The sequence below is a fragment of the Palaemon carinicauda genome, chromosome 9 (genome assembly GCF_036898095.1).
Source record: "Palaemon carinicauda isolate YSFRI2023 chromosome 9, ASM3689809v2, whole genome shotgun sequence".
NCBI lineage: Eukaryota > Metazoa > Arthropoda > Malacostraca > Decapoda > Palaemonidae > Palaemon > Palaemon carinicauda.
The window spans coordinates 65391328-65407025 of NC_090733.1; the positions used below are offsets into that span (position 1 = coordinate 65391328).

Here is a 15698-nt window from a genome sequence, read left to right on the forward strand (position 1 = left end):
CTGGAAACCACGCACCCATTTGCGTAGTTTCTCGCGAGCGATGTCCCTGGCCTCGTTGAGCAGGTCGTTGCAGACAGTGCAGACCTGCGGGTCCCAATAACGGAGAGTCCCTTGGGAAACGGAACAGCTGGCGTGGGTTCGGCACGCCAGGTGGCCATAGAAGTCCGGGCGCCGAACGCTGCAGAAGGTGCTCTCACACCAGATGTACTCCTCCTGTAAAGAAGAAAGGGGTACATGAGTCTACAGAAGTCTATATCATTGACTTAAGTAATCTTAGATTAGTCTTAAAGTAATTTCAATTACAAAATAAGATTCCTTTCCAAGTGTAAGCTTAGGATAGGTAATCTGGAAATTAAGCAGAAAAGACACATACTTGTGCATCCCGTCCAGCCAACTGCCGCGACCTCACACCATAACTAATTCTAGGGCCTTCTTGAGAACGCCCTAAGGAGGGGGATGGGATATCCAACATGGATAATTAGCACAGCTTGTACTTCCTCCGGGGTATTAGTAATGGTGAGAGGGAGAGAGCTGAGTTCATTCAGCTTAATGGAAAAGGAGAATAGATTATCCCCAATTCAGGTAGGTCCCGGCAAGGGACTGCGCATGGATGCACAGAGTATGCTAGAAAGTATTTACTGCATAACTATACACCATAGTTTTCTGACTAGGGTATGCACTATACCATAGATGTACTGGCTATCGTATACTGTATAGCTATACAATAGACACTGCCGGCCATTGCCGGCAGGGTAGAAGTGACAGTCCACCGGGCGCCGGAGAATCTCCAGTTGAGGGGGAACCCCTCCCAGTCATCAGTCTATGTGGCGGAGAAAGGGCAAAACCTCAGGATGATGGCAGATCGCCGGCACGTCGGCGGCCGCCGGCAGTCGGCAAGCAACCGGCTTTAGGTACTCCAACCCTGACTTCAATCTATGAGACAGAGAGGATACCGGGTCTAAAGTGACGGCTGTTGCCGGCAGAGTAGTGTGACAGTGGACCGGCACTGATGAGATAGAAAGTATCAAAGGAGGGGGAGGGAAGGGTGGTAGCTCACTACCCTAACCTCGTCTTCTTCCGGAAGGAGTGTCCAATGGAAGGGAGAGAATGGCAAGCTTCCATCCAGCTGCAACAGAGCCGGCAGTTGGCTAGAGTTGCGGGTGGCGGCCCAAGGGAGGACCGAAGAACACTCTAAGATAGTGAGGTCTTCCGCCGGCAGACCGACCTGTCGTACGCTATCCCATAGTTCAACAATATGCGGGAAGCCTAGCAGTTCGGACTAACCAACGAAAGGACCAGGCCGACCCCACAACCCGCCGGCACTCGGTTGAGTTGTAGGACGGTGGACAAAGGTGTGATGGCTAGGCCATCACCAAAGGACAGAGGGGGAGGGGAGAGGGTCCTGAGAAGGAGTGTAGGGGAAGGTGTGAGCCTTCGCCGACACTCCAGGGAGGGGGGGGGGTTCTGTTTCAGTACCGGCACTATCCTAGGTGTAGGAAGAATTCGTTCTCCAGCCTAGGGTAGGTTAGTACAGTGAAAGAGCAGCACTGACGTGCCAGCCTAAACTATAAAGAAACAGAATTCCAGGGCCTGCCTAACCTAGGCTAGGGGAACTTATCCCATAGTCCGGGGAAGGCAGGTGTACGACAAGTCGCTAGGCCACAGGGAGGAAGGGTCGTAACCCTACCAGGTGTGGTCTAGGGGGAAGGGCAGAGCCCCCCCCCCCACCCCCCCACCTTTTGCCGACCAGCAGGAACCAAAAGGAGAGTTCATTTGTCTAATGGGGTAGCTGGGGGCAAACGACTGGTACTCTGAGGTTCTGTCCCAAACTCAAAGCTCATGAACTATGGCTATGAGTGGGGAAAGAAAATCATAGCCTAACCTCACTTGAATACGATTCAAGGGAAGGAGGGCTAGGATGTAGCCTAGGCTACTTCAGAGGGAGGAGATTACCTTGGTACAAGGTAACAGGGGAGGTGAGAAAGTATGCAAAAGCCTTAAGCGTTAGGTTAGGGGCAAGGGAGTCGACTACCAAGATCATCGAAACCCCTTGTATACTTCCTCGAAGGAGAAAAACATGTGCAATCACTGAATCTTACATGTATAAATGCCTACCATCTTCATTTCGTAAATTAACACTAGGAACACTTATTATATCATGCATGAAAGTAAACAAAAACGCCTAGGCTATCGAGCCTAGGGGCTAGGCTAGCAATCTAGCATGTGAATTCAGCTACCTACACTCGCTGAAAACGAATACTATCGGCATAATATAACTAATTCCTAGCAATGAAGACTAAATAACTAATGCTGATAATTAGTTATGAAACCGGGAAGGTTGTTCTGACTAACTAGATAAACCATGCGATGCGAACAACAGCGTCAGCGTCATGACGCCTCCGGTTAAGGCAACAGCTCCACCACAAAACACGGTATTTAAAGATAAAACGGCGTTACTTTACGGCCAGAGCTGATTTATACAATACCAGAATATGGTACTCAACTTTCCAGAAGAAGGCGAGGCTGAAGATTGCGACATGACGAAACTAATAGCGAATAACTGGGAAAAACACCTGGTCAAAGACGCTACAAGCGAAGGAATGAGGAAGGCGCGCAACGGTGACGTCAACCAAGATGGCGGCGGTTATGACGTCACAGAGTACCGTATCAGTAACGGAGGAGGAGAACTTAGTAACGGCTCCTCCCATAACTTGCCACACTTCCCCCTCGAAGCGTAAACGCTATGTGGGGTGCAGATAGCTATGTGGCGTGTCAAGCATACGTCCCCTGTTATCATACGATATCCTAAAGGGAAACCTTATGGGTACTTGCGCCAGAAGTTAGAATTCTGTGAAACCTTTAGTTTAATTCTATGGGAATATCTACTGTAGTCAAATATACCCTAAGGAAGCTACTGAAGGAACCTTCCATCAGGACGACATGGCCTGAGCCCAAAAATCTCACTAAAGATTTTTGTTATTGACTAAGGGGTATTTATAAAATTACAAAGATGGTGTAAAACTTCAGATATTAGTATCTTCATGAAAATCAGAATGACCAATGAAAATAAAAAACTAAAGAAATACAAATTAAAGTAAGTACTAAATGATGGAAAAAAAAAAAGTTTTGTCTTAAATTAAATCAATGTGTTTTGGTATCCAGCATTTAGCAAGAAATTTACTAAAAAGAGTGCTGATTTATTTTGAAAATTTGATGGTTCAGAGAGTTGTTTTACATATAGTAATAGAAACAACTGGATAAGTAGATGGCCAAGAACTCATTGTCTCTTGTTTTACATAATTTTAAGACCATAATAAACAACCCTTTATACTGTCTAAAGAGGATTATCCAGTTGGTAGAAAAATTAAATCTGAAAAAAAAGTTTTATAAAAAAAAAAAAAAAACACAAATAGCTTTCACAAATCTCTACATGAAGTATTTGATCATAACTTACCTTAGTTTTAGGTATGGGAATATTTCTTACCATAACTCAAAAATACTATTGTTTACTATAATAAAGCACGGTAAATTTCTAAAATATAAACCCAATGAAACCATAAAAATAGAAACTCTACACTATAAAAACAAAATATTGCTGAGTGACTTAGTACGTTGAAAAAGGTTGGAAGGTAAAGAGTTAAATGTAATTCACATCATCAGACTCGTCCCATTTATCATTTTACAAGAAAACTTATTTTCCTGTTTGTTTACAACTGGCAATGAGACTCCTGTGCATGTGTGCAGAGGACTTGTTTTTGCAATAGATGTGAGAGTGCCTAGAATTAACCTGTCATGAGATAGTTGCCGAGCTTGCAAGAGAACAGAGCACACTGTCATCCAAAACATTATACAAATGGTCAACATTGCAGACACTACTAAAAACTATCAATCTTCAGCTAGTCTCAAACTTCCATCGAACAGATTGCCAAGCAGGGATGTTTCCAGTAAGCTACTGCAGACATGCAGTAATTGTTACCAAATCCAGAGGATGACATCTTAAAGCACAGGAATAGGTAAACAATCTGGAGAAATCTGGAGAATGTCTGAACTAAACCCTAACAACGGGGGTACATGTTTATTAAAGGGAAAGAAATGGAAAATTTTAAAATTCTTGAAAAATTCACAGGAAAATGTTGATTAAACCAAGCTCCTAGAAAAGAAGCAACATGAACATCAGGGGAGGTTCATAAGAATAATTCTGCCCAGTCAGTGAGAGGGAAGCAGATAAAACGTTTCTTGAAGCACAAAGGAATAACCATAAGATAGATAAAGACAAAGACTAAAGAAAATAAATCAACAAAATGGTATACAAGAGCAACTAAAGGACTTAATTCCAAGGCATTGAGGTACCCCTTATCACCTCACCATGTGTCTTCCTCTCACCACATTCCTAAAGCAAATCCATCAAAGCTCTCATATTACTGATACAATACTACAGACTAATAACTCACAATAAAAGTTGGTAATTAACAGTTAATTTGATAAAAATAACAAAGAAAATTTATATAAAAAATGTTCCCACAAACAAAGAAGGGCTCCTCGAACTTACTTTAACAAGGGGACATTAATAAACCATATACTGTAGGCATCAATAGATGGATCGGACACAAAAATACACGAATTGTAAAACAAGCAGCAAAAACAAAATTTCACATTTTTTTCATGTCTACTACCTGCAGAGGCAAGGAGGCCCAGGAGTATGATAAATGAAAATAATGTGTCTGGGGATCATAATTTGTGATTAAATATGAACAAATATTAGTTTCTTATTATTCCAAAAAATAAAAAAATTAAATATTTACATTATTGCACTTATTTATAGTTGTGTTCTATAAAGTGAAAAATTTGAAAGGTCACATTTCAAATCATTAGTTAATCACTTGTAAAACCCCACTTTAAATTATATTTTAACCAATTTCAGTATACCTGTCCAAAGACATTAATAACTTTTTGATAATTTGAAATGCAAATTGTCTTTTATTTCTAATTGCTTCTGCAGTCTCAAAAGCTAAAGGGTCACCAACTCAAGTTTTTGAGTTTAAATGGATGAACGTATATGCCCTATAATCCCTGGATAGGTGTGGCGGGTCGACCCGACGAAGTTTAAAAAAAAACCTGTTTTACTGTATTTTGCCATAATTTTTCGTACGTATTGGTTGCGCGATATCTATCTGCGAGACCTCAGTTCAGTGCGCGCAGCAGTCGGGTCAGGACGCATTTCACCGCAGCTTTTTTCCTTGTGCCATTACTGAGATACCCTCGGGTCGAGCTCGACCCATCAATACCTAATTAAGGTAAGTTGTGAAATATCAAAGTTTTTAGATATTTATCGAATGTGCGTTAGTGTTTAGGTGTGTATAAAAAAGGACTGTTGTAAAGTGTTTGTGAATGTCTTGTAACCCGTATGCGTGACCTAGGTGCAGGCTGAGTTGCAATAAGTTGCCATGTAGCATATTTTTCTGTAAATGCTAATTTTCATCTTTTTTTCTTTTTTTGCATTTTTCAGTTTTCATCAATGTAATGGCAAAACGTCGACAAACTCTTGGCTTCGATCAGATCAACTCTCTTCTCCTTGAGCTAGAGAGTGATGTTAACGATAATTTGGAAGTCGCTGACATCTCAGACGTCGAAGAGTAAAAGGGAATCCTTTGTACCACTGTACTATGAGCGAGCAACGATTTGCCTTGCTGATTCGTGCTCCGGTTTGACGACACAACCACTAGACCTTAGAGGGTGAGAGAAGATCACCTCGCCCCGATCAGGACTGTGTGGGAGCATGTTGTCGCAAATTGTCTTGTCACCGCTTGTATAGCCCCGGGCCACATCTAACTGCAGATGAGCAGCTCGTGGCTTTCGGAGGACGGTGCCCCTTCAAATTGTACATTCCCAACAAACCTGCCAAGTAAGTATTTTTATTTTTATTTTCTTTTATTCATATCATTCGTTTATGATATATTTTGTCTCTCTCTCTCTCTCTCTCTCTCTCTCTCTCTCTCTCTCTCTCTCTCTCTCTCTCTCTTGCGAAGATGCAAAGATTGATGACTCTCTCTCTTGCGAAGATGCAAAGATTGATGACTCTCTCTCTCTCTCTCATGAAGAGATGCACAGAGTAATATATATACATATATATGTATATATATATAAATATATATATATATATATATATATATATATATATATAAAGTATATATATATATATATATATATTTATATATATATATATATATATATATATATATATATATATATATATATATATATATATATATATATATATATATATATATATATATATATATATATATATATATATATATATATATTTAAATATATATATATATATATATATATATATATATACATATATATATATATATATATATATATATATATATATATATATATATATATATATATATATATATATATATATATACATATATAAATATATAAATATATAAATATATATATATAATATATATATCTATATCTATATATATATATATATATATATATATATATATTATATACATATATATATAATATATATATATATGTATATATAATATTTTCTATACTATTTAATTTTATTGGTAACTAATTCTAGTTTCTTTTCCTCTAGGTACGGCATAAAGCTGGTATTGGCATGTGATGCGGACACGCACTACCATATCTTGGGAAGGACGCAGACAAGGTGCCGAGAGGAACGTCTTTTGTAGAAATTTTCACGATGAACCTTGTGGCCCCTTTTCATCGAAGGGGCTGCACGGTGACAACGGATAATTTCTTCACGAGTCTTCCACTTGCCTTGGCACTTGATACAGAAGGCATGTACTTGTGTGGCACCATTCAATAGAAACCTTACATTCCCAAACAGATTTCTGAGAAGGTACTTCCTATCAAGGACTCAGTGGCTGTGTTCAATTACGAACACAATTTGACCCTTTAATGTCAGCAAGTTAATAGAACAAAGAAGGTTATGTTGTTGAGTTCTCTTCATCACGATCCTTCTGAGATCGAGAAGAGGAAAACTGACATTCAAATGTTCTATAACTCAATGAAGGGGGGTGTAGACACATTTGATCAGATGTGTGCTACATCCAATTGTATTTGTAAGACACAACGCTGCCCACTGTGTCTCTTTTATGGGATACTGAATATAGTAATAGTAAATTCCTATATTCTGTATACGTCCATGCCCTTCTCCAAGCCTTTCCTCAAGGAAATCACCTTTGATTTGTGTGCTCCCCAAGTTCGACAACAGTACGACATGTCTGCGGGGAAATTTTCAAAGTTGTCAAGCTAAAACCTCACCCCGGACTTGACATTCCCTGTAGCCACATCAAGCTGCCAAAAAGGGTTAGATGCCATAGCTGCACATCCAAGGACGATCACAAGACGAACACAGCCTGTTTGAAGTGTCGCAAACCTGTGTGTCTGCAGCACCAAACTGTGTTGTGTCTAGAATGTGTTTGGTGGTTGATTTAGGTAAGAAACTAAAATATAAATTATTTGTATTTTTGACCATTCAATAATTCATGAAATTGCATATTATCCATTGTTTTTATAAAATAGTTTATAATTTTCCCTTTTTAGTAAGTTTGTACCTTTATAATCGCTTAATTATGATCATTATTTAATTTTTTTTAATTGCAAAATAATCTATAAACTTCATTCTAGCTACAATAAATTTTTTATGCAAATCCTCGAACAATTATATAAGTAAATAACTCGCTGATATTGACATATCTTTCTCCATTTCAGATAGCAGATTTGGCTTTACGAGGTGGTGTGGTTGGCGGCCCTTTTCTGAGAATATCTGACAGGTAAGCTGGCATAGCTCTATGTATTCCTCTTTTTTATAAAATTTCTATTTTCATGCATATATACCATGCTCAGCAATGGATATAAGGATTTTTTTTTTATAAATTCATAAGAGAACTCAGAAAAAAAATTCCCCTTTTTATAACACTAAATAATATCCAAGTGCAGATTCTTTTACACATTTTTGTTGTACGATAATAATACAATTTCCTGTAAAAATTTCAGCCACTAACTATGTCATTTACCTACCCCAAAAAATGTTGAAAAGAGGATAGATTTTTTTTGGCCAAAAAAAACATACACTTCTTTTCTCATTTCAGGAAACGTTCCCTTGTGGTTCTCTCTCTCCCCCCTGGATCTCAGCAAATGGTGCTCAATTATCACAGAATAAGTGCTTAGAATAGTTTTAGTTTATTTCCATATTTAGATTTTAGGTGAATTTTTTGTAAAGACATTTTTTTCTTATACTTATTTTTTTAATTTGTAACCAATATTTATTTTGGACTTAGCTTTTATTTACTATTTTTGAAGATTAGAATATTCTTTGAAGTTCTTTTTTATATTAAAAGGTTGTGAATTGGTTTGGAAATGAATTTTTCATGAATTGTTTTTGGACCTCGGGTCGAGGTCGACCCATCGAAACCTATCCAAAATTGTGAAATAACGATACCTATCCAGGGTTGAGCAGAAAAAATTTCATGGTCATAGTCAGGAAAAAAATACCCTTCCGGATCCCCATGAAAACCAGAGCCCAGATAAAACACTGGAGGATTGTTTTTTTATTGTGTGAAAACATTTTGGCTACGTCCCTCTTAGAAAATTAATAGGAATTGTTTAAAGGTACATAACTAATACATTGTTACGACACAAGCTTTAACAACAATATTCATATGTATCATATGTTAATTATGAGATTGAATGGCTTTCAACTTACAAATTCTTGTAACTGGAACTGTCTTAAGGCTCTCAGCCTCCTGGCAGTCTGAAATATGTCTACACGCCCCTCTCGTCGAAGCTGCCGTAAGCAGTTATTAAGGCAGCAATAAACGCTAGATCGATCTCCACCACCACTGCAAATGAGAAAAATATGTAACTAAAATTACACAAATATAATTTTAAAAGAAAATTACCATTCGATGAAATTTTTGTAAATTATGAAGAGTATGCTACTCTAATAGGATATATATCTTTATCAAATGCTGAAAAATCTATGCATGCATACTTACGAGCAATGAACAAGAGTTGGAGCAGGAGTATTCAAGATAGCATCAGTATGGGATTGGACTCTAACAATAATTTCCATGATACCATGTGTTACTAAAGGCACTTCGCCTAAAGCACCAGACCAGCCAACATAGTGAAAGTGGGTCACAGTCAGCACATCATTGTTCTGAATATTAAAAAGAAAATAAAATCTAGAATTAAATAGGAAAATTAAGCTAACAATGAAGTATAAAAATATGACAAATTTGAAAGAAATCTGCATTTTTTCTGAGTATACAAACCTTGAAATCTCCAATGGATATATATTTCAGTGGAAGCTGAAAATAGTCATAAAACTTTTAGCGATATAATCCCCTGCCGCTAGTTAGCGGGGGTAGGGGGGTGGGAGACCAGGCAACCTGCTCACAAACACACCAGTGATATGATGTCACTTTTTTATTGCCGACAGGGCTTTCTGGGGGATAGGTGATGGCAAGTACATTATGAGTAAAGAGTTCATCGTTTGTATGCAGTATTTTGGAAAAATACGAATTATTTTTAAATTTGTCATTTGTTCCAACACCTAATACAAACATTTCCATTCTTTAAAATGGAGACTGGGTGGAAGTCCTAAGCAACTGACTGGTACAATAACTAAGGGTGTGATCCTGTGCTTTGCACAAACTTAATAGAGGCACCATAACACCTACATAACTCTCGAATGTCTGTGAGACTTAACGGCCTGGGTAATTTCGTGCGATGTGTGAGAACTACGCATTGCGACTTGAACAGGTAGGAATTTTTGGAGCATTAAACTTTGCTAACCTAATCTAAAGTGCCTGAATTTCCATCGCAGGGAGGACAGGGACATAAATATATTTCACAAGGGATATGGTTTTCCCCTGCAAAGGAGGTCAGCTTGCAGAGTTTCTTGGGTGCTGTACCCCAAGAGGAGCAAGATTATAATGTAAAGGCCAGTCGCTAAATCATTCATCCCAGACTAAGTGCCAGGTAACGTCTACCCTCAACTGACAGTTATTTGTCCTGCAAGGGAGCCGAGATGTCTGAAACCACATGTTTAGCCACCACTGGACCTGCAGAAAAGATATCCAGGTTTCTGTGGGTTACTTCTTGCAGGTAGTGGGCTGTGAAGGTCACCTAATGCTTCCAAAAAACTGCCTGAAGTACCTACGCCACAGAGTAGTTCTTCTTGAATGCTGGGGATATGCTGATACCCCTAATATCATGAACTCCAAGTCTACGACCTTGAGGAGGTGAGTCTGGATTCAAGGCCAGATTGATGACCAGTCAAATCCAAGAAGAGATTGTATTCCTGATGACTCCTCTTGACCCTGCCTGTACTCAAAAATAGTTTGTTGACGTGTGGGTGAGCTCCTGTGGTTCGTCTCTCATTCCGGAAGGGCTCGAATCTAGGATCCGCTACAGCCAGATTTTGAGTCTTGGCAGAACTCAGGGATGAAGTTTAGTGTTGTTACCTGCTCCTTTCCCCTTGAATGTGCGACGTTGTACTTAAGACCATGCAACTCTCAGACTCTTTGCAGAGGCCAATGCAAGAAGGAAGACTGACTTAAGCGTCGAGTCGCAGTCTGATGACCAGCGCAACAGCTCGTAAGTTGTTCCTTTCAGGGTTCATAGTACTTGAACTACGTTCCAAGGAGGAGATCTGACTTCTAGCTAAGGACAAGTACACTCAAAACAGCGTATAAAGAGGGACCGTTCTATTGAGGAGGACATGTTAACTTTGTTCAGTCTAAAGGCGAGGCTCAAGCCTGAGCGGTAACCTTTCACCGCTGAGATAAAGCAGAGTATTTCCTCCCAAAGGTATAACAAGAACTCTGCTATCATTGTTGACGTGTGGGTGAGCTCCTGTGGTTCGTCTCTCATTCCGGAAGGGCTCGAATCTAGGATCCGCTACAGCCAGATTTTGAGTCTTGGCAGAACTCAGGGATGAAGTTTAGTGTTCTGCCCTTCCACGACACCAACCACGAAGATTTGCCCACATCGCCTGATAGATGGCAGAAGATGACCTCCGGAGGTATCAAGACATCCTTTTTGCCACCGCCTGTCAAAAGTCTCTTAACGAGAGGAGATGCTGAATAACCTCCCGGTGTGAAGACAGCAAAGTCACTGCCTTGTGGTAAATTTTTGCGAGTGGTTGTTTGCGTAGATCTGAAAGTGGAGGGAGCTCCCTCGGTTCCTCTACGAGCAGATGTAGAAGGTCTGGAAACTATTCTGCATATTGCCAGCTATGAGGGTCATCGTCAGAACTTGTAATGACCTTACTTTGTTCAGAGGACTCCTTACTAGGCAGATGGAGGGGGGAACCGTAGATGTCTAAATTGTCCCAATGATGTTGGAAGGTATCTTGCCAAAAGGCCAGGGGTTCTGGTACTGGCGAACAGTACATAGGAAGATTCTGGTGGAGGGACGTCAAACCCCAAAAAGTCAAGACTTTGTTGGCTATCTAATGATTCAAAGGCCACTCGGTGTCAACTGAATCTTCCTACTCAGTTTGTCCACCAGGATATTTTTCTTGATCAGGATGAAACGGGCTGATAGGGTTACCAAGTTGTCTTCTGTTCATCTTAGGGCTTCTACAGGTAGATGGCACAGTTGGTGTAAAAAGGTTACCTCCTTGCTTGTTTACCTATGTCACTACAGAGGTGTTGTCATTTATCAGCACCATGGAGTGTCATGCTCAAATTGCTTGAAAGCAAGAAAGGCTGCTTTCATTTCCAGGAGTATTATGTAGCACTGCTGCTCGGACTCGGACCACAGTCCGAAGGCCGTGTGCTGCAATATGAGCCCCCCCCCCCTTCTTCTGATGCATCTGTGAAGAGCATCAAATCCGGGGAAGGACAGAGAAGGTTTACTCCCCTGAGTAGGTTGGTGTCTAGCACCCAACAACCTAGGTCTCTCTCCTGCTCTGGCCCTACCAGAACCTGAAGGTTAGGACGTCGTCGTGCTGAGACCAAAAGGTCTTCAACTGCTACTGGAGAGAACAAATGCGAATACTGTTGTTGGAAACCCGACACTTCAAGGAGGTCAAGAGCCCCATCAGGCAAGGCCACTGATGTGCTGGTAGCTAGTCTTATATCAAAAAGGGGCAAATTGCCTGCTTTAGTCTCTCTATTCTGCTTTCAATCAGAAAGACTTTGCCTAGTTGGGTGTCTATTTGCTTTCCTAGATATACCAGTTTACAAGAAGGTTGCAGGGAAGACTTCTTGTGATTTACAACCATCCCTAGGTCGAAGTAAAACTCGAGAGGCCCGTATCAGTGTAGGAAGGGGTCCCTACCAAGTCTGCTAGAATCAGCCAATCGTCAAGATATTATAATAGATGAAAGCCGATTTCATGAGCCCAAGTTGATACAAGGGAAAAGATCTTTGTGAATTTCTGGGGGCTGTGGATAGGAAGAAACACAGCACCTTGGACTGTGGCATATTCTTTCGTTCAAGATGAATCTTAGGTACTTTTTTATGATGAATGGATTAGGACTTGGAAGTATGTATCTTTCAAGTCCAGTGTTATCATGAAGTCGTTTCGTTTGACAGCCTGTCTGAAAATTTTTAGCTTCAATAAAACTTGTCTTTACTGTAATTTGAAGGGGAATTATTGCTGTAATTTGAAAGGAAAATATTGCTGTAATTTGTGAAGGGGAATTATTGCTGCTGTCTCCATCTTGAACAGAGACTGCTGAACACTCATTCTAGGACAATTGCCAGAGGGCCTATTGCCAAGCTGCCAATATTCATCCAGACAATTGCCAGTGCCAGTGCCATGTGGAAAATAGACAGTCAGACAACTTCCATGCTCAATTCATTTGTATCTTATAAAAGATTATTCCTTATAAATGCTTTACAAATTACTTGTTTTGATATATGAAGATTAAATAACTGGTCCTAAGCAAAACCCTTGTATAGAAATCTCAAATAAGTCAGAGTAAGTGTTATTATACAAAATTGCTCGTTTAGCTAATATTCTGTTCAGTGTTTTAGGCAAAATGCTGGTTCGTGGACCTAGGCAATACTTGATACTTCATGGCTTCCATGAATTGTATTTCACACTTCCAGACTCCGGTAGTTAGATCTTTAGTTTATTTTCTACAGCCCCTAGACATGGTTTCCACAATTAAAAGTGAGCTGCAGGACAAAGGCCTCAGACATGTCCTTATTCATGACTGAGGTTTGCCAGTTGTCATCACCATGTTGGCCACTGCAAATTGGTAATGTTGGGAGACTTTTGTCTGATCGCTTAGAGCAGACCAACCTAGTATGGATGTCTCTGACTATTATAGCTTTGCTAATCATGACGATACACATACCCTCTCACCACGTTCAGGATACAACAGTGACACATCTGTAATTTACTGGGAGTGTGCAAGGAGGAAACCAAACTCATCTAAAACACGAGTATACACAATATCAAAAGTTGAAACCTAAAAGTTGGTAAAAACGATCAACGAACGTAATCATGAAGCACTTAAAAGTATAATGGATGCCAAGAGTGCTCTTGTAAAGCTAAAAGATGTTGCCGCTAATAATTCATCTACAAGATCGTTATTGCAAGCCGTTTGTCGCCATTGGACAGTTACCTTTCTACGTACCACTCCTTATTACACATATTTTCTTAAGTTATATAATAGGATTAAAACATGTCTTATTACCAATATATTTTTGGAATTAAAAAAGTTTCATTGAAAAATAAGCTTTTCTACATCAATTGTGATATTTTTGCTTTACCTTTTTTCATATTATGTATTATGTTTTCGAACAAATAACTAATTTATGTAATGAAATTATAATAGAAATATAAGTAAGCCGTAATTCTGAAAGAAAGTCAGAAAACAATTCCACTTAGTGTAACTATATTTCAACTACTTCCTTCTTTTTATCTATTATATTTTTGAACCAATGGTAATTGTCCGGGTGGCAAATGTCCGCTTGACAATTGCACATACTAGCAGATTTCCGCATGAAAGTAGTCTGTATGGAAATTGTCCGCCTGGGAATTATCCACACACGGATCTACGACTGGTATCTAGCCTCCAGATGCCTTTTTCTACAAGAAAGAGTTGACTATAAGAGCCTGGGGACCCATCTAAGACCACCTGAGGAACCATCCTTTTCTAGCATGTTGTGGACTTCAGCCTGAAGGGCCTATTCCTTTGTGAGAGAGAGAGAGAGAGAGAGAGAGAGAGAGAGAGAGAGAGAGAGAGAGAGAGAGAGAGAGAGAGAGAGAGAGAGAGAGAGCCTTACCTTATTGCCTTATTTTTTGTTTGGGTTCCCCCAGGTCCCTCAGTGTGAGGCACCTCGTATATCCACCAGAGAGTTGCTAATGCATCTTCCGGTGTATTTTGCATCTTCCAGTCTTGGATGGTCTGGGATGCATCTTAGGTATTTATCGAGCTTATTCTTAAACACTTCTACGCTCACTCCTGATATGTTTCTTAGATGAGCTGGCAGCACATTAAATAGTCGCTGCATTATCGATGCTGGTGCGTAGTGCATTAATGTCCTGTGCGCCTACCTTAGTTTACCTGGTATATTTTTTGGCACTATTAACCTACCTCGGCTTGCTCTTTCTGATATTTTTAGCTCCATGATGTTTTCAGTAATTCCTTCTATTTGCTTCCATGCTTATATTATCATGTAGCGTTCTCTTCTCCTTTCTAGACTGTATAGTTTTAAAAATTGCAGTCTTTCCCAGTAGTCAAAGTCCTTAACTTCTTCTATTCTAGCAGTACACTCTCTATTTGTGCAATATCCTTTTGGTAGTGTGGGTACCATATCACATTGCAGTACTCGAGTGTACTACGTACATAAGTTTTGTAAAGCATAATCATGTGTTCAGCTTTTCTTGTTTTAAAGTGTCTGAATAACATTCCCATTTTTGCTTTACATTTAGCCAACAGTGTTGCTATTTGGTCGTTGCATAACATATTCCTATTTAACATTACACCAAGTCTTTAATTGCTTCCTTGTTTGTGATTGTCTCGTTATTAGATCCCTTGTATGCACATACCATTCCTTCTCTGTTTCCATAATTTATTGATTCAAATTTATCGGAGTTAAGTACCATCCTATTTATCTCCGCCCATTCATATATTTTGTTTAGATCTCTTTGTAGTGAGTTCCTATCTTCATCACAAGTAATTTCTCTACTTATTCTTGTGTCATCGGCGAAATTTCTCACTACAGAGTTTTCAACATCACAGTTTATGTCTATCATAATAACAAACAGCAGTGCAGATAATACCGTACCTTGTGGCACGCCAGATATTACCTGAGCTTCATCTGATTTCTCGTCATTTGCAACCACTATCTGTTTTCTGTTTTGCAGGAATTCTTTTACCCATTTTCCTATCTTTCCCACAATATTATGCTTTCTCATTTTTTTCTCTAATATATTATGGTCTAACTTGTCAAAGGCTTTTGCAAAATCTAGATAGATCACATCTGTGTCTTTTTCATTTATCATATTTTTGTATATGTTTTCATAGTGTGCTATCAGTTGGGTCTGTGTACTTTTTCCAGGCACAAAACCGTGTTGACCTACATTAAACAAATTATTTTTAACCAAATGATTCATTATTTTCTTTTTTATTACCCTCTCATACACTTTCATAATATGTGATGTTAGACTAACAG

General features: G+C 39.3%; 1 protein-coding gene across 1 annotated transcript in view; it reads right to left on the reverse strand.

Annotated features, from left to right (window-relative positions):
* The window catches only part of Ptp69D (Protein tyrosine phosphatase 69D), a 651708-nt gene that overhangs the window by 25980 nt on the left and 610030 nt on the right, over positions 1-15698 (reverse strand). The window contains exons 18-19 of the mRNA XM_068380055.1: positions 9051-9214; positions 8759-8894 (exon numbers count right to left, since the gene is read on the reverse strand). Coding sequence (XP_068236156.1) covers positions 8759-8894; positions 9051-9214 — 300 coding nt within the window. The remainder of the gene's footprint in view (positions 1-8758; positions 8895-9050; positions 9215-15698) is intronic.